The sequence below is a fragment of the Varanus komodoensis genome, unplaced genomic scaffold (assembly GCF_004798865.1).
Source record: "Varanus komodoensis strain SLA01 unplaced genomic scaffold, ASM479886v1 scaffold32, whole genome shotgun sequence".
Taxonomy (NCBI): domain Eukaryota; kingdom Metazoa; phylum Chordata; class Lepidosauria; order Squamata; family Varanidae; genus Varanus; species Varanus komodoensis.
The window spans coordinates 6,955,622-6,976,150 of NW_025335798.1; the positions used below are offsets into that span (position 1 = coordinate 6,955,622).

Here is a 20,529-nt window from a genome sequence, read left to right on the forward strand (position 1 = left end):
TGAGGGGGAAATGAACAAGCTGGGAACAACTGTGGGCTTCTCACATTTGTTACAATAGCATCAGGACACAGAACACTGAAATTGATGCCCTTTGGTCAAATGCTAAGTCAAAGACAGGAAGAATCTCAAACTGTTCATTTTAATCCAATGTATCAGACTTAGGATAAAACAGGTTTATCTGCAACCAGAAATGATCCAGAGTAACCAAGATGCTGCACAATTTGCAGTTGAGACTAATCAGGCAGGAAAACCTGAAAAATTAAACTGCTGAAACTTTAACTTGTGAAAAGTCCCAATTTATACTTTTACAATTTACAGTTTATGATGCACCTTCTCACTTTCTGAGTCTGTATGGGACGGGTCAACAAAGCACAGAGAGAATTTGCTCAACCAGATAACGACATCACTGGATTAAAGTGGGGCCAGTTGTCCTACCACTCCTACAGAAAGCAAACCTCTCAAAATTCAATGGCACAAAGGAGAATGCTTTGCCTACCTCTGCTATTAAGTGCTGGCCTGGAAGACCCATTCCTGATGGGAAGATAAAATTGTACCTCAATTTTAGTGCAGTGTAAAAAGTAGTCTGCTATTTCACTTTGCGGGTAGGACAGAACTGCTTTTCCCCTTTAGCTACTGGCTTCTTCACCATGGAGAAGGGGAAGAAAAAAGCAATATTGAGTTATGATTGGGAGGGAGGGAGGGAGGGAGGGAGGAAAGAAACTGTGTGCATTTTAACAAAGTGAGAAAGGTTACTTTTTCAGGAATGAAAAGAAAAAGAGCAGCTATGATGATCAGCAATTAAATTGGCTAGAGGCTTGAGGCTGATCAACCACCTTCTCCATTTAACTCCATGCTGCTTCCATAGTATTTACAGTGGGCAGGTTCTCAAGTAATGAGACCAGTGCATTTCTGCCTTTACAGTGGTGGAGAGGAGTGAACAGAGCAATTTCAGGAAATGTATTACTTTCTCTGTATAAAGTACTCTTTGTAACACAAAAGAGAACATAAGAGCTGTGCTAAATCAAACCCGTGGTCTATTTAGTCCTGTATCCTATTTCCCATAATGGCCAACCAGATGCAACTGAGAAGTCCACAGGGAGAACAGGAATTCAATAAGCATCCCCCACTGTTGTTGCCCTGCAACTGGCATTGAGACGCATGCTGCCTCTGGTCCTTCGGGTAGCCCAGAGCCACTGAAGGGCTCATTCTCCATAAATATGCATAAGAACCTCTGAAAGTCATCTAAGTTGGTGGCCTTCACCACATCATGCATAATTAAGCAATGAAATAAGCAAAGATCAATTTCCATGTTCTTTGATCAATGAGAAGATGGGCTGTGATAATGTCACTGGTTTGCTTCTTCTTGCAAGACAAATATCTGGTACCTGAAGGGGGCCCAAAACCATCTGGAAATATCTTTTAAAATTGAACTGGTAAAAGTACTGTGTACACCTAAAACTCCTATGTTCACAGATAAATGTAACACAAGCCAGGATCCAGCTGTACCATAAGCACAAAGTAATGCATAGCTCATCCATGCGAACCTAGGCACAGGATGATCGGTGAAACTATGGGACTTCAAAACCATGCAAGGTTTCAGACTGAGTGAATCCACAGAGAGCTCAAATTCCAAACAAAGTAGGTAACTCCAGGAAAAGAGTTACCTCTCTCACACACATGCTTTCATGTTCATATACCTTTCTCTTGTTTTCACATGCATGCTCAGTACATAAAACAACTGTCTGACCCTCCATTCAATCATACACAGGTAATCATTCTCCCATTCACACCTCTGACTCACATATGCTCATGCCTATACATTCCACCCCCCCCCCCCTTTTCACTTTCTCTCTCATATACTCATACAGTGGAGGGAGCGGGGAGGTATGAAAGGAATTAGGAGAGCTAGCTGAAAGTGTGGAACTCACTCCCCACAGTCCAAAAAGCATCAAGACTTTGATTCAAAATCTCATCGTAACAAAAGCATGGAAAGCTTTTCACACATGTCAGGCAGCTCTCCTTTGATATGTTTCTTATAAACGAGCAATGGCTCTTGTTGTTTCCTGCAGTTATTATTACAGCCACATCAGTCTCTCTCCCTGTGAGAGCTCAGTTCCAGGGTACAAATTCTTCCTTTAACCTTCTGCCTTCCAAACTCAACAGGCCCTTTTTGGCAGTGCAAATATAGTGCACATTGCACATTACAAGTTTAGAATAGTGGTTTAGACTGGCCTGGCGGTTCCCACTGTTTGTCTATAATTAGGCATTATGGTGATTTAAGAGGGAATGAGGGAGAGAGCAAGGCAATATATTCTAGCTTTTTAAGATAGTATGCCAATCTATTAAAATGCCCCTGACAATATTCCACATTCTACCATTGAGGCTTGCCGTGCCACTTGAAAAACTCTTGCTGAGCTTTCCTAGTTAAGCTACAGGTATTTACCATCCTGCATATCCCTAAAGTTACTTATAAAACATTTTTTAAGCAAAACAAAACTATTCCCCCATGGTAAAACAGCTGAATAAGATGTTTTCTCTGGGTCAAATGGATGTACTGATGGCTGCTCATTCTCTTTTGCTCCCAGGAATGATGGTCTTTTCTTTGGAGCATATGTTATACACTCAGAAAAGAAATGTTAAGTGCAGACTGCACCCTACACTTTATGCAATCATCTGATATAAAGCCAAACTTTCCATAAAAGCATAAAAAGGAAAGAATGGAAGGAGGGAATGGACTGAAAGAATGCTTTTTAAATGGGCCTGTTTTCTGCAAGCTGGTGAAAAGGATGCTGACAGATATCCAGAGAAATAAGGCGGGGGAAGAAGAGTACTTAATTTGGGGAGGGGCATAAATCTATATTTGCATTGCACTTTCCTTCCACGAGGCTGTACATTGACTGTAGTTTCACTACATAAAAATTAGCTCAGTGCTGGAGTAGATGGGGAATATCGACTAACTGTGCAGTCCAAGATGCAAAAGTAAGTCCCACTAAGTTCACCCAAGCTTAGTTTCAGGTATGTGATGTAGGATTGTAGCATAAATAGGAAATATGCAGCTCTGCAAGAAGATCCCTAGGAAAAGCTGTATTCTGTTTTCTGCATAATACCTGTTTTTAAAAAGCCACAATATTTTTACGTTGCCTAATTATTCACTCTGGTTTTACTAGGCATGGAAAAGGACAAAGAAAATTGTTGCTTCCTGAAACCCTGCTTTCATCACTTTGACATATTATTTTCTCTCTCGGGCTTCTGGGGCATCACACATTTTTGCTGCTATCAGTGCCAAAAGGAAGTTGTTGCTTGCTGCTGTTACTATTTAAAATAAAAGTTGGGATTCTCAGGATGCTGAATTCTACATGAAATATCACCTACTACACTTTTTCTTCATTTCTGTTGAACTGGACCATAAATACACCACTCTGATAAGAAGATCCCATTATTTTCATACTGATAGATGCCTGGGAAATTTATTCAGGATGCAATCCTATGAATATTTAGACATTACGAAGTGCTACAATTCCCAACATCTCTGCAACCAGCCACGCTGTCTGAGACATGCTGTAATTGTAGCACTTTTTTCCATCTAAAAATGCATTGGACTGCATCCCAAGGAATTTGTGTGGCATGTGCTCTCTTGTTGCACCCGCCATCCCATCCCCATCTCACTGGAGCATTGTGGTATGTTTACCAAAAATATGAAATTGGGCATTCCAACAGCTAACCATTGATTCTGCCTCTGCCCTGATTGTCCCTTACATGCCTTGTTTGTTACCCTACAGTCCCTATAAATGCTTTCCATGGTTTACTGCACTTCCCTTGCATGTTCTCCATTTCCTCTACTACCATTCATGTGCTACAGTAGCAGGCAAATCCATCAAAAGACAATCACATCTCGAACTCCATAGGCGGAACTTTCAAATCTTTGGAAAGTACGTTAAATACAGTGATTTCCAATGGTTTCAGTTCATGCTTTCAGTGGCTTCAGTTCAGCTGGTGAAACACAAAGTGAAGGAGCAGCTGAAACAGATAGAGGCATGGCCAGTGCAAGCCATCCCAATTTCCTATGAAGTGGGGTCAGAATGTAGAAATTTCGAGGGCGGCAAGGGCTTTCTCAATTCTCACAGCCATTTTACTCCATCCATGAAGCCCGAAGAAAACCGTGACTAGGGAAAAAGTTTTATTTATTTTATTTTTTATTTATTTAAAGTTTTGATATGCTGTCCAATACCAGAGTCTCAGGACCACTTACAAAAAAAAACAAAAACCGAAACAACAACATACCAACAAACAACACACTGCATTCAACAATTAATGATAAAATCAAAGATAAAACCAATTGAATGTTAAAATGTTGGGAAAATAAAAAGGTCTTTATCTGATGCCGAAAAGAATAAAGTGATAGTGCCGGGCAAACCTCCCTGGGGAGCAACTTCCAAAGTCAGGGTGCCACCGCTGAAATGGCCCTTCTGCAGGTAGCTATTCTTCTAATTTCCTTCAAAGAGGGTTCCCAGAGCAGAACCTCTGCCTCAGATCTCAAGGGGTGGGCAGGCACATAGGGAAGAAGATGCTCATTCAGGTATCCAGGACCCAAGCCGTTTAGGGCTTTATAGGTCATTACCAGCACCTTAAATTGGGCCTGGATTTCAATTGGCAGCCGGTGGAGATGGAATAGGACTTGCGTGATATGGGAGTGTCTGCTGGTCCCTGTTAATAACCTGGCAGCTCTATTCTGGACCAATCAAAGTATCCAGAAGTATTTCTGGTGGAAAAGTATGGCGGGGGAAAACATTTTAATCATTTTGGTTTTAGTGTCATTTTTCAGCTGACAAAACTAATATATGACTGCTAGACAGGATCTAGATGCCCAGGGGTTATTTTGGAGGGTCATCTCTGACCTCAGAAACTCACTCCATAGCTGGAGCCTGAGTTGGGTGCATCTTCCCTCCTTCACCTCACATCAGGTCTGTTAGTGTGGGAGAGGAAAGGCTCCCGGGCTGATTCTCCGCAATCACTAACACACTCTAAGGAAAGGGACGTCATGGGTGTTCTGTAGGATGGGGAGAGAAGGAGATTGGCATCGCCATGCTGTGAAGCTGCTGGTGATACGCCAACCTTCTTCCCTTGCACTCCAAGGTGTGGCACTGAGCCAAAGGCAGCTGTTTAAGTGTTGTATATGGCTGAGTGAGTTTGGAGGTGACCTTTACTTCCATGCTTCTTCTGCCCTGCCTAGAATGCTTCAGCCTGTAATCCAAGTTTGGCAGGCCATAGACATCCAGTTGGGGTTGCACCCTTAAGATTTTTTCTGCTTTTAGTCTTTCTATTTTATCCCAACCTTTGTGAATTATTAATTTTGTACCCAGCCCTGTGGTTTGGTAATGAAGGGTGGTATATAAATACTTTGGATTGATTGATTGATTAGTTCCTGACTTCCTATCAATGCTAATGAGTTACATCTTAAAACACACCAACAGTTTTATATGGTAGCAGTCCAGTTGCATCACTACCACATTTAATTTGGTCCTGGGATACATACTTGTGCAAATTAGTCCTTATTGGCACTTTTACCAGGAGTGCAAACCACTGACATTGAAGAGATGTTGCTACTGGTGCTCTAGAATGGAATATGATAATTAATATTCAGGATATCTGTTGAGTCAGGTAGAGCTCAGCCTAGCCTTCCATTTCACAACATTGTATGTGTTTGTGTTCATTGGTTCTTATGCTAGACCCATCCATTAATCAGTTCAGATGAAGCACAATGACCAATCAGAAGCAAATGAATAGAATAGTTCAAGCCCTGTCAAAGGTGATTCAAGAGCAGAAAAAGTGGTCTGATTAATCAAGTCATAGACAAGAAAAGTGCAGGAGCCACCCTATAGGAGGAACTACTGACAGCACAATCCTGCAAATGTTCACTCAGAAGTAGATTCAATAAAGTGTATTTCCAAGAAGGGATAACACGGTTTTGGCCTAAGGGAGGTATGGAGCAGAGAAGGGAAGCAATGTGTATTTTGCACTGGCAAAATCAGTGCAAGGACAGTGTGACATATAAACTGAATATGCAAGGTATATTCATGTGCACATGGGAGCTTGGGATTTGTTTGGCGAAAAGAGTGGCTTTCTACCACTTCAGAAGATTACAGCTTCCTCTACCTGCTAGGAGAGAAAATCCCAAATCCCAGTGATGGCCAGGTATTTCTTTCTGGAAAATGGAACTGGCTTTTCATGAATTGCAGGTGCTGGCTCAGTTCTAATCTATGCTTTCTTGCACTGCATTTCTGCCTTGGGGCCAAAGGGCACAGCCAACTAAGTTGTGATCCACAGGAGAGGCAAACTTGCCCAATTTATATGCTGTTAATGTCAAAATAGACTATTCAGATTTGCTTGCTTTCCTCATTTCAATAAACAGGGAAGTACATTAGCACGTTTATGTCCCATTTTTCCCTCTCTCCATTGGCTTTAATTAATTAGGTCTCTCTAGATTTGCAAGAGTGCAGAGAGAATGAGGAAACAGCTCTCCACACAAGGTCTCTCATCTCCCTCCACAACATACTCAGCTTTATTATTTCATTACACTCTTGGATAAGTTTCAAGCCAGGCTCAGGTAAAGCAGTTGAAGGACAACTAATGTTCCTTGCATTGTATTACCCTGGAAAAGTTAAATTAAGCCAGTAAAAGCCAAATATCCTAACCACTTGTTAAATTGTTCTGTAATGCATAGCTCACAATACTTAAATCCAAGGTAATGCTACAACATTCTATCTCAGCAGTTATTTAATGGTCCAGTTTATGAAAAGGCTCTGGTATGCAGATAGCCTGCAGGGTGTGGGGGAATGGTGTCCCAAAGTACACACTATGTATATTTCTTACATATTCAAACCCTATTCCTTATGTCATGCATTCCCTGAGGAAAAGAGGACTGAGATATGCTTGTCTTTTCTTTGTCTGTCCTAGTTTCTTCTTTCTGCTTTAGACTGATGGGACTTCCTTTCCCACTTCATTGCATTCACAGCACAGATGAGGACACCAGTTTTTCAAGGAACTAGCTGCATTTAAGTCCCAAGGAAGATGAGAGCTGCAGCAAACACTAATACTATCAAGCTGCAATGGTGAGGCCGCTGGCTTTCCAAACATGTATACATTTGTTGAGGAACCTTAAAGGTTCTTGAACCTGCTTTGCTAAACATGGATCTTAAAACCTAGGTTTATTTAAAGATAAAGCATAAGGTAGTCACAGCATTTGAAAAACAGTTTCTTCCTTATGAGCTTAGTGCAACATCTTGGAGAAGGTTGGAGAAGATCAGTCAAGGTTAGCATAGCTGTAGTCATGCTTACATTTCTTATGGGTTTAAGGCCATCTTAAAGATCTCGGATGCCACTGACCACATAGTTACTCAATTCATTAGAACCTAGCAAATGTGCCCAACTTACAAGATGAAATAATAAGGCTTCGGCTGATCGCTCTTCCAATATGTTAAAATGTTCTAGAACTGAGACTCTCAACCTATGAAGTATGGAACACCTGGGAAAGGTATAGGCAAAAGCTACAAGTAATAATAGGACAGCTTCTTGTTCTCACTGTTGAAGGCACACAGATGCATTGAATTCACACTGCATTTATAAGAAAGGCCTATTCCATAAGTTCAGCTGCTAATGTAAGGATTAGGCAACTGCTAATAGGAAATAAGGCCTGGCAGTAAAGTCTATGCATAAAATAGCAGTTTTAGTAAGGAATATGTGAATCCTGTGAACAGAATCTGTAGGCATGGGAGCACAAACAGGTAAAGGAAAACCACATACCTATCAAGCAATTTCAGCATAGGTGAAAGCAAGCATACTCTAAATCGGTATGAGACTTGGACTTTTCACAGTTCCATCGTAAGTCTGAATAGCCTATTTTGACATTAACAGCATATAAATTAATTTAAATTAATTTGGACAATAGAGAGAGAATTTGTCCCTCCTTTCAACCCCAGGAATTACTTTATAGTTAGCTTTTTAAAAATTTTGCCTTGATTGAAGTATCCCTATACAGAATGGCTTTCTCCTGGGAAAAAATAATTCCCTTTGATATATAATGTATTTCAATGGGCAAGATTATTTTGAAGGATTAAATTTCAAACTAGTCAATCATATGGCAAATGCTATGGGAGCAAAAGAAAAAACACTGCTCTAAGAATGGACACAATCCATTTATTCTGAGGTGTTTCCCAAGTTTTAAAGCCTTTGAAGTTGTTACAATAGTTCATGTATACTCTTCCTTAAGTCTTCTTCAAGGAACCCAAGGTGGCTTACCATGGATTTTCCTCTCCATTTTATCCTCCTAATAACAATTTTGTAAGGTAGGTCAAGCTAGCAGGCAGTGACAGGCCAAAAGAGCTTCATGAATCAATGGGGACTGCAGTCCAGACTTCCTGAGTCCCAGTCTAGCACTGTTAACCACAATATGTCACTGGCTGGACATTGTACTACTCTGTTCTGGTAGTGATCCAAAATCTGATATCCAAAGTGTCCATTGTTGCTGTTGTTGTTCATCGCGAAGTTGTGTCCGACACATCGTGACCACATGGACAACATTTCTCCAGGCCTTCCTGTCCTCCACCATCCCCCAGAGTCCACTTAAGCTCACACCAACTGATTCAGCAAATCCTTCTAGCCACCTCATCCTCTGACGCCCCCTTTTTCTTTTGCCATCTATTGTTCCCAACATTAGGCTCTTCTCCAGGTAGTCCTTCCTTCTCATTAGGTGGCCAAAGTATTTGAGTTTCATCTTCAGTATCTGGCCTTCTAAAGAGCAGTCAGGGTTGATCTCCTCTAGCACTGACCGGTTTGATCACCTTGTGGTCCAAGGGACTCGCAGGAGTCTCCTCCAGCACCACAATTCAAAGGCCTCAATCCTTTTGCGCTCAGCCTTTCTTATGGTCCAGCTTTCACAGCCATACATTGCAACTGGGAAAACCATAGCCTTGACTATACACACTTTTGTTGGCAGGGTGATGTGTCTGCTTTTTAGTATGCTGTCTAGATTTGCCATAGCTTTCCTGCCCAGGATCAAGCATCTTTTAATTTCTTGGCTGCAGTCTCCGTCTGCGGTGATCTTGGAGCCCAGGAAAATAAAATCTGTCACTACCTCCATTTCTTTCCCATCTATTTGCCAGGAAGTGAGAGGACTGGATGCCATGATCTTAGTTTTCTTAATGTTGAGTTTCAAGCCAACTTTTGCGCTTTCCTCCTTCACCCGCATCAAGAGGCTCTTTAGTTCCTCTTCACTTTCTGCCATTAGAGTGGTATCATCTGCGTATCTGAGGTTGTTGATATTTCTCCCAGCAATCTTAATTCCAACTGGTGATTCATCTAGCCCTGCCTTTCGCATGATGTGCTCTGCATATAAGTTAAATAGGCAGGGCGACAGTATACAGCCTTGCCGAACTCCTTTCTCAATTTTGAACCAATCAGTGATTCCATGTCCAGTTCTCACTATTGCTTCTTGACCTGCATATAGGTTTCTCAAGAGACAAATAAGATGGTCTGGGACTCCCATCTCTTTAAGAACTTGCCACAATGTGTTGTGATCCACACAATCAAAGGCTTTAGCATAGTCAATGAAGCAGAAGTAGATGTTTTTCTGGAATTCCCTAGCTTTCTCCATGATCCAGCGTATGTTGGCAATTTGATCTCTAGTTCCTCTTCCTCTTTGAAATCCTGCCTGTACTTCTGGTAGTTTTCGGTCCACATACTGCTGGAGCCTAGCTTGTAGAATATTTTCAAGACAGGAGGGTTCCGTTCCGGCTGTGGGACATCAGGTGGAGGTTGTATCATCAGGTGTATGACCTGCAAGGGACCAGACCCTGGCTTCCCGAGATGGCGCAGGCCTGCCCCAGACTGCAGTGTAAGAGCGGGGCTGTCGCGAGCGGGACGGTGCAAAAGGAGACGGTGAGGCACTTTGTCAGCGATTGCCCCACGGCACGCGCCACGTGGAAGGCGGTGTCTGAAGCACTGGACTGGCCAGACCTGGGCTCCCAGGACTGGGAATCGGTCGTGTCTGGCACAGAACCCACTCCTCCATTGAAGGGACCCAGGAGGAGTGTGCCCAGGAAGCGGCGGTGGAGAGAGACCACGGCTCCCAAGACGTACTGGACTGTGCCGTGGTCCACAATTAGGCTGATAAATCTGTACGTTCTGTTGGCGCTGTCCCTCCAACGCCACAGAGAGATAAAGACACAAAAGGTGGCTGACGTGGCCGGCTCAGTCAAATTTGTCCAAGAGAAGATTTTTTGGTTGAGCCGCGAGGAAAAAGGGAGGATGCCGCCCAGTCGGTGGAGGAAATTATGGCCGTGGTTGAGTGGGGCTCATGCCCCGATAACGTAATGTCCGTGAATCACTCATACATGTTGCCCAGACACATGGCATGAACCTATCAGGAGAAGTCTATACAAAGTTCCTTTTGTACATTTGATGTGTAAAGCCTGGGATCTTGTAAATGTGTGTACATTTGGCATTTTGAAAGGATGTAAATAACGGATGGGGTACTTTCTATTTTTGTAATGTTGCAATTTTTGGGCCTTTTTGTACCGTTGTAGTATGTTTTTATTTAAATAAAAAATTTCAACCTAAAAAAAAAAAAAATTCAACCTAGCTTGTAGGATTTTGAGCATGACTTTGCTAGCATGTGAAATGAGTGCAATGGTGCGGTAGCCTGAACATTCTTTGGCATTGCCCTTCTTTGGGATTGGAATGTAAACTGACCTTTTCCACTTTTTCTCTTGGACTATAAGGACATGAAAGGGGGAGCTGTCTGTCTATATAGAGTCCTTAATGCTAATGGATCCTGCTTAGCCCACCTTCTTTTGAGGGAAACAAGCAGGACCTATCTGCACTACTGCTTCTCACCTCCGAGAGTCGTAAACTTGTTCCAAAGTACTGCAATGCAAAACTACCAATGATACCTTCTTCTTTTTCCTTGTTAGAAATCCTTTTGCTGAGTATGCCTGCTGCAGAGGACAAGGAAATGTCCTAGAAAGAACATGCTGAATGACAGCATCTTCTCTTATCATTTGACAGAATTTACTTTGCATCAGAGGATATTGCTGACTCACACGGCATTTTTCCCAACACCAGCCAACTATCGCCAAGACTAAATAACAGCAAGTATCTCTGTGTATTACTTTTAACCTTTCCCTTCCTGTAGGCTGTGCATCCCACGTCACTCATCCTGATGTGGAAGGAAGGCAAATCCCTTTAAATAGGCTATTTGAGCAAAGTGAACTCAGCCCTGGGGTGCTTATTCTAAATGGTCCTGTGACTTGAAGCATTTTTCATAGATGCAGATAATCACAGAGATTTCTTGTTTCTCTAAACTGACTCTTCAGCTTGACCAGATATGATATACAGTCACCTTTACTGGGTTCATTCCATATGACACATTGGCCTAATAAAGGTTTTGTCCTAAAATGGATTTGGATTTTTTTAAGCCAATACAGCTGCCTCGGCTTTTTGTGTGACTTGGATAATACTGAATTCATGCAACAGCAGGATCCTACACTGAAGAGATTTTACATCGTCCTAACTTAGGACTCTATTCTCTGAGGAGAAGGGCCATCCCCTCTAATCAATAGCTAATGCTACCCAATCATATTTTCTTGGATATTTTCCTCATTACATATTGTTTATAACCCTATACAGCTATGTTAACACAGAAACTACCTAGTCTCTCTCCACCTTTGTTTTCTGCCTATGAAGAGATCTATGTATTTTGCCTAGAGACGGGTGGATTCGATTCAATTTGATTCTATTCAAAGGAGGGAATTCATTGTTTGTTTCTTCAGCTCAATGGTCCGGAAGAGACTGAAATGCTACCAGGAGCAATCATAGAGTCTTCTTCTTGTTGTTAGTCGTGAAGTTGTGTCCGACCCATCGTTACCCCATGGACAACATTCTTCCAGTCTAACAGACCATAAAGTGAAGACCTGTAACCTTTCATTCAGATTCTGTTTTGAATGTTCAAATTCTGTTTTGAACTTAGAGCCAAGCTGCACATTAATTTGGTACAATTCTGTGCATATTTCAACAGGAAAAACCTATAACTTCTAGTATTCCCAGCTAGTACACCTGGCTGGGGCATGCTGGGAATTGTAGCCCCCTCCCACACCCACACTTTTTGTCTTTCTAATCTAACACAGGATTGTGTCCTTAAAGATGTTGCTGTGTGTTACTCCTCTACCCCTCTTTTCCTCAAAAGTAAGCACAGAGATAGGCCTACTTATTAATCCTAAATTACTACTTACTACTGCTTGTTAACCCTAACCGTACCCTTTCTCCTCAGTAAATATCTAATACAGATTGAATCCCCTAGCTTACTTTTCAGGAAAGAAAAAAAAATGCTCTTTTTGCTGTATCTCTACAGTAGTCTTTGATTTCAACCTAAACACAGACTCTACATTTTCAACATCAGTCAGTTTGTTCTGTTTCTACCCCCATCTCATCTAATGAACAGTTCTGCACAATTCAAAACCTTGCATATTATTTTTGTGACCTTTGGTGTCACCTAAGCAAGATATTACAGCAATATTCTTGTTCTGGCCATATATTATTTCTCCTGGGAGATACCTGTCCATGCCATTGCATGGCACATTCATCTCATTCACTGGCATTGGTGTTTTAGCCATGGTTGTTATCATGTCGATATTTTTTTTTTCTCTTGAGAAAGAAGCAGAAAGAGTTTCTATTGGCACCACCATCTGCTGAATGGAAAGATCAGGTTTCAGGGTTTGACTGTAAGAGATCTTATTTATGCCTGGAGTCAGTTTTTATTCTCTTTATGGTGTTTTCAGCTAGAGTTGGGCTCCCCCTCTCTCTACTTTCCCTCTTTCTTTTCCTTTTCCCTTTTCTTTCTTTTCGGCACTAGCATTGGCAAGAACAGAACATTATTTTCATTGTTCCAGCTCCCAGTCCTCTCAAAGGCAACAACAACAAGCCTTTCAATTATGGATAAATACCTGGACAAGTTAAAATTAAGCATTGATCTTGTCATACCAACTTCTAAGTGTTATTGATTTCTTGGCCCAGGGTCTGAGTGCACACACGCACACACATCTGAAATACTAGAAAAACAGTAGCAGAATGACTTTAGATATTGCAACCTAATAGTTCAGACACTGAGGTTAAAACATAGTCCCTTTGGGGGCATGGAGGTTCATCTGAAATAATCTTCAGTATATAGTTGCAGTTTAGCAAGTCTGTACAAGCCATGGAGTGAATGGCTACAGATTCAATGCTGACAGAATTACTAATATTACCCCTGATGCTCTCAAGGCAAAGGGGGCAATACATATACTGATAGAAAGGCCTAAGCATCAGCTTGTATATGTGTGTGTCTACATGATTTTGCCATGTTTCAAATATGCATCCATGAAAGGCTTGATTTTGGGGTCCACATGTGTACAGGAGGGCATCTCCACTGGGAATAACAGAATTCTGTGTGTTCCCTTTCTCTGCAGCACGTTGGTTCTCGGTTCAATTCTGAGTTTCAAAGGCTGCTTTTCTATGTGCCTCTGAGAATATTGCTTCCTATTTGAATGGTCCTTTCCATAGTTATTATTCTCCCCTCCCAACACTTGCTTCTTTGTGGAATGCTTGAAAAGGAGACTATGGATTTCAAAAAGTGACTTGCTGAAGCTGTACATTTTCTGTACCCACTTGGCATGTTTTCCGTCACAATTTTCTCTTTCTGACTGCTGCGGATTCAAAGGCTCCAGGGCTGCTCTGCCTCCCTTGACCCTTCATTCACCTCATCACAGACCTGCCCTTTGTCCCTTTATTCCGAGTGACCACCAGCCTGCCTGCTTAAAGGTCAACTGGTGCATATGCAGATGGAGATGGTGTGCTTCGTTTCCTGGTCCAGAATTACTTGGGGCTCTGCGAGCTAACAACTAAACTTTATACATGGCTTATAGCTAACAGGCACATTTCCCACACAGCAGTCCTATCACATCATATCACCAAGCATCCCTTATACCCATTCAACCATGATCATACTTCCAGTTGGACATGCAAAGTTTGGTGTACCCATGTGCCCCAGATGACCTGTGAAACTTGTGGTTTTCCACTAACCCAAAATTTGCTTCTCACTTTAATCATTGCAGTATCTTGTTTTCTTTTATGCAGATTAGACCTTTCCCAAGGCTATGTAAATTTTGTCCTGATTATCAACAGACCCAATCCCTTCCAGCTTATTTTGTGGACATACAGAAATCTTAGGCTGTACATTTGCTCTTGGAAACAAATGTGGCCCAATGCTCAGTGAAAAGTAGGCATCATTCTTACCAGTTATATTGCAGTAGACTAAAAGTGGTGGCAGTGGACCGCTGGCATCTGAGTCAATGTGGAAGAAACCAGATGTTTTCCCTTGGTGCCGGTAAGCTTCACATGATTGCTCATAAACAGCTGAAAATGAAAGAAATAGGTGTTTATAATACACACACTGAAAGAATTTCCAGATCATTTGGGACAATTTAGTTCTGTGTAGCAACCACTTTTCTCACCCCATGATGGCTGGGCCTCTATGGAGACACGGCAGTTAGCAATTGGATGGCTAAGGAGTTAAACTGAGCATTACCTACAGTACATTTCTGACCTCCACATTACTGTGAGTTAGCTAACAAGGGCACAGCAGCTGCGTGGCCGGTCAGTACAGAAATTGCTTTCCTGCATGGATGTCACCACTGCACAATGAGGTTACAAGCACCAGCAAGCAGTGCTGTGCCTTCGGAAGTCACCCACAGATAACCTATTCAAGTGGCAGCAAGCTCAGGAGCCTTTTAATTGGACTTTGCTCAGGATCTGTGCCCCACACCTAACTGTTTCATGCACAGAGTCCGGGATTGCGTTGCTTGCATCCACTGAGAGCACCGTCTGATGCATGTGTATGCAGAAATAAGTCCTGCAGCAATAACATCCCTTGTGCATCCTGGACTTAGGATCACACCCTGCTTTATTGTGCTGCCTGCCACTTGGGACCCATGATGTTTCTCTCTCTTCTCATGCACACAATTGAGCAAGGTTGGAAAGGAGGGAAGATGAGCAAACTATGAAGGGTGGAACCCGATGCATGTTTAGGCAGAAAATGTCTATACTTGCCATGTTAGGAAGTTTTCTGTCTAAGCATGCATAGGACTGAACCTTAAGAACAGTTGCAGTTGCCAAGAGGATAAAGTATTCCCTCTCAGTTTGACAGTGTGTGGTCTTCAAGTGGCATTTGAACCCTCCTTAGACAGGGTTGGAAAACATGTGACTCTTCTAGCATCTCTTATTTAAATGTGAAATATGGGTTTCCTAAGGGAGATGCGCATTTAAGATATTACACAATACAACACTTTTCTGCCTTGATTCTTGGATTGTATATGTTGATTCTATCAACCAATCCTAAACTTCCCTTGTGCCAATATATATTATACATGTACCCCTTTGATTCCACATCAGGAAAGTGAATTTAGCTGTTACCAAAATACAATAATTTGTGTTCCTTGTGCATAACAGCTTGCTTGATGATGCCGTTGTTTTCTTCTTAGCTAAGTGCTAAACTGCACACTCTGCCACACACAGCCCATTGATCAAGATATCTATAGAAGGCACAAATATTTTGGAACTGTTTTGCAAGCATGAAAACAAACACAGATGTTTGTCCTTTGTCATAAAAGAATAAGTGTATTGGTGCTATTGATAACATATAGGGATGGAATTAGGAGTCATTATTGACTGGTCAAAGATCAGATCTGCATTTCTGCTGCTCCACAAGCATCTGTTTAATATACAATATATATCATAGAATGCTATGTAGGAGTTAAGTGCTAATTCAGAATGAGAGAGACTTGGGGAACTTTGTAAGCATTCCAGCTATTTTGGAATTCTCTTTATTCTACTTCTGTCTTTGAAACTTTGCAGTGATTCTCTACCCCACATTCCACCTATTAAAATGTGCAATTAATAGGTTAACTTAGTATTATTGTTATAAGGAGGGGAAGCTTTGATTTGTACTTTAATTTTGATTTGGACAAAATGTTTTTATACATGAATCCCTTGGGACATGGCATGTTACATTCCTTAATAGCTTTCTTTCTGTGTAAATTTGGTGAATAGTTCTCCCACCCTCCACATACAAAATATGTTATTAAATCTAAATAACACTGTTTAAATAAATGTAGTCACTAATAATAATCCTGATTTTTATCATTGACCATGATTTTACATTTAATATGCTATTGTATATACCAAAACCAGTTGATGCACTGAGGGTGATTTAATGAAGAAAACAGCTCTGCCTGATGCAGAGACCGAGGCAATTCATTCACATCCAGGACAAGCAGAACATGGTGAGGATCAGTTCTGTTCCATGTTCTGTGTGTGCAATGACCTGAATTGCAGGATGGCCATTACTGATGGGTGATGCTGCCGTAGCTCACAGCAGCGTTGGCTCAGAAGCTGCACTTCTTCCTTACAAGCAGGAAAATAGGGTTGCTTGTCTCACAGATGGATCCAGATTATCCGCCTGAGGTTCCAACCTGCTTTTCTCCCACCACTTCTCATCCTATCTCCAAACCACCATTGTACTTCTCTTATATCTTTTGGACTGGCCGGTTTAATGAAGGAATGTCCCATTGGCCAGCCACTGAGAGGAGGAGGGAGAAAGTGTCTGCCTCTCTTAAGCATGGCCTGATATTTTATGTAGAGTCAAGACACAACCAGTGGTGTAGAGGGGACCTATGCCCCCAGAAGATGCCAAAAATGCAAACGGCTATACTGATCCACATTAACAAACCAATTCTGCAAGTGTTCATCTCCACTGGATATAGGTCTTTTCGAAAGCCAGGGCATTTTCTTCCATACAAGAAAAAGCTACCCTAAAATACATCATATTGAAACAAGGTTTCTCTTTTGTTGAGAAAAGATGTTATGGATGGTGTCAGCATAGACAAAACAAAACAAAATTGGTATTGGTGTTGCATTCCTGTGAGACCAGGCTCCACATCACCAGGGAACTATGTGGATTATAAGGTTAGGAACCTTGTGGGGGCTTTTGTCTTAGTTAGGGATTTATGGAAGTTCTGTTTTGAAGCAAAATATCTCCAGTTCAGTCCTAGCAGATTTTATCTTTTTTCCCCACTGGATTCCTCTTGATCTGTAGTGAGTCAGACCAATATGGAACCAATTTCAGAACTTTTTGAATGACAGCAACAGTTTGTGCAAATGGAATTGTGCTTTTCCATTTACATTTTCACAAATGGGATTTTGGTATTAATAATGATTAATTTGCTAATAATATTAACAATATTATTATTGTTATTTTGTTAATATTATTTTTATCAATGATTCTGCCCCTCTGCCCCTCTGCTATGTATTCTTATTATAAATATTCTCATCAGTTTCATCCTCTCCACATAATACACACTATTTCCTTCAGCTCAGCCACAGCCATATTCAACCTTGTGCAATACAATGGTATCTCAGCTCACGAACGCCTTGGTTCACAACCAAATTGGTTGCGAACAAAAATTTCATAAAAATTTTGATGTGGGTCGCAAACTCCACATTGGGTGGTGACTAAGATTGCAACCATCTCCCCCCCCCCCCCCCGTGAGTGGGGAGATGGCCATGATCTTGGTTACATTCGAGCAGGGAAGACATGCATGATCATCTCCCAAGTGGGAAGATGGCCACAATCATGCTGGGGGCAGAGGGAGGGAGATGCCTGAGATCGCGCCCATGTCTCCCTCTTCCAGCACGCCCCATTTGCGCCCGTCTCTCTGTCCCCCAGTGCGCCGTTTGAGCCCATCTCTCCCTCCCCCAGTGTACCTGTGATTCTGCGCGCGTCTCCTTCCCCCAGTGTGCCCATGATTATGCCCGTCTCTCCCTCCTACCCCCCAGCACGCTGAGATGATGGGTGCATGCAGGGATGACAGGTGTGATCTCGGTCTTGCTGGGGGGGGGGGCAGGGAGATGGCCACACTTGTGCTCGGGGGGGGGGGAGATGGTCGTGATCTTTGTTGTTCTTTGTCATTTTGCTTCACATTTTTGTGATTTAAAAAATGGTTACAGAACGGATTAACCTTATTTACTTTGAACCTTATGGGGAAATTTAACTTGGCTCGTGACCAATTTGGCTCCTGACCAGAGTCCTGGAACAGATTAAGTCCGTGAGCCAAGGTACCACCGCAATGTGTCAATCTCATCTTCCATTCTGGCAGTTTCCAACCAAAGTGTGCAGTTGTGGAGTGTGCTGGTGATTTCATTTGCACAAATCATGGAACTCTCTCTTTCTCTCACTCCACCAATTCCAGAATTGGAGAAGGGGGAAACCCACTATAGTCCATTGCTACATCTTGGAAGAGAAACACTGCAAAATCCCCAGAGACTGGCATTTGCCACATTGCACACCCCTTGGGTTAATGTTCCTCTACAGGGTATGCAACAGCCCATTGAGGGAAGGCAGAGCATGCTGCTGCCCTGCCAGTACAGCTGATAAGTAGAGCTTAAAGGGAAGGGGGATGGGTTTGGGGTACTGGGCTGGAAGGATTGATTAGAATGAAAGAAAACTGGCCCTGGTGGATGGAAGACAGGTTAGCTGAACAATATTCACTAGTTTGGATGCTGGTAGGAGCTGGAGATGAATTTAGGCCTCTTACACTTCCCTCTCTGAGGTGCACATTAAGTTATGTTATGTTATTTTACGTTATTCACGAAGTCATGCCCAACCCATCTCAACCCCATGGACAATATTCCTCCAGGCCTTCCTGTCTTCCACCAAGCCCCGGAGTCCACTCAAGCTCACACCAACTGCTTCAGTGACTCCATCTAGCCACCTCATCCTCTGCCGCCCCCTTCTTCTTTTGCCATCTATTGTTCCCAGCATTAGGCTCTTCTCCAGGGAGTCCTTCCTTCTCATTAGATGGCCAAAGTATCTGAGTTTCATCTTCAGTATCTGGCCTTCTAAAGAGCAGTCAGGGTTGAGAGGTGCACATTACCAATTCCTAAAAGTCACATGCAGTCCCAAGGGTGGGAGAGGGAGGAAGAGTTTGCAGGGCAATCTAAGTTTGCCTTGTAAACCACTTCGGGACACTTTTTACAACCAAAGGGTGTTATAAAATATTGGGTGGCATGAGTGTGTGAGAAAAAGAATGGCCATTTTAATGGCCATTGGATAGCAAACGAACATCTTAAGATCACGCAATGCAAAAGGTGTGTCTCAAGACCAGAATTTCTTCCTTCTTTTCACCCACTCCTTTTTTGCTGTTAATTATTTAGAAGAGGGCAAAGTCTGGTTCCCTGCTGCCCCAGGTAAGCATTCTTAGGATTACAGCTTCTGTAAAACTGGTCCTTAAAGGCAGTCTAAAACTAATTTTAGACAGACAGACAGACTTGTCCATAGAGAATTGCCTGTGTTACTAGAAGTGTGACTATGGGAGGGAGGCATGTCATGAGCCACTAATGAGCTAGTGAGAATTAGAGGTTTCAGGAGCCTATCCTCCACTCAGCCTGGAGGAGCAAGGAAAATTAGTGCCATTCATTGCTGCCTCTTCACTTGAAGACGCTTCAGATATGCTCTGTCTGAAAGGCAGGAGAAAGAAGGGATGTGATAGCTTTATCGTGCATGTCTGCTCTTCCACTCTATCTAAGAACATGAGTGCAAGAGGAAATGTCTATCTGATTTACGCAACAGTTGATGGGACCATGTGTAGGACACAAGAATGTGCTTTACAGACAGAATTAAAACCTCAAATCTAGAGTACAAAATTTGAGAAACCACAAAAAGATTGGGGTGGTGGAAATGGGACATGCCTTACAAGTAACCAAGAATGGCCAGATTGGGACTATATTTGTCCTTCACCAGGCCTGAGGTTTCTCACTCCAATTTATAACCTCCAATATAATTGGCAGAAGATCCACAGGGTTTCGAGAGTTGGATCCCCACCCAGTGCAAAACAGATATGCCAGTTTATTTATTTACATATGTATTTTATTTATTTATCGATTTATATCCTGCCTTTTTCCTACAAAGGGCTCAAGGCAGCTTACATCATTCTCCTCCTCCATCTTATCTCCACAACAACAACCCTGTGAGGTAGGTTGGGCTGAGAGTCTGTGACTGGCCCAAAGTCACCCAGGTGGCTCCATGGCTGAGCGGGGACTAGAACCCAGATCGTCTGAGTCCCAGTCCCATGCTCTTAACTACACCGCACTGGCTCACCACAGATCAGCACTTTGTTTGCAAAGCATGCAGCCTGCCACTCCAGTTTCTCTCTTACATGTGTACAAAAGGAATCCACAGAAGGCAGAAAATGGTTGGAAATATTTGAGAGTGACCACAGGGGATAAAATTCCCTCTTAAAGTCTACACCTTGAGTTTGCAAAGTTCTTCATTACAGGACAAATTGCATTTGCACTTCGAAGCCTTTACTTTGTGCACTAACAGATACAGGACAATAAGGTAGCTTGGATGATGGCTGCTTCTAGAAAGTGTTCTCCACCTGTCTACCA

The 20,529-nt window shown here is 42.3% G+C and overlaps 1 protein-coding gene across 1 annotated transcript in view; it reads right to left on the reverse strand.

Annotated features, from left to right (window-relative positions):
* Positions 1–20,529, reverse strand: part of CNTNAP5 (contactin associated protein family member 5) — a 314,549-nt gene that overhangs the window by 135,555 nt on the left and 158,465 nt on the right. The window contains exon 12 of the mRNA XM_044438476.1: positions 14,323–14,442. Within this exon, the coding sequence (XP_044294411.1) occupies positions 14,323–14,442 (120 nt within the window). The remainder of the gene's footprint in view (positions 1–14,322; positions 14,443–20,529) is intronic.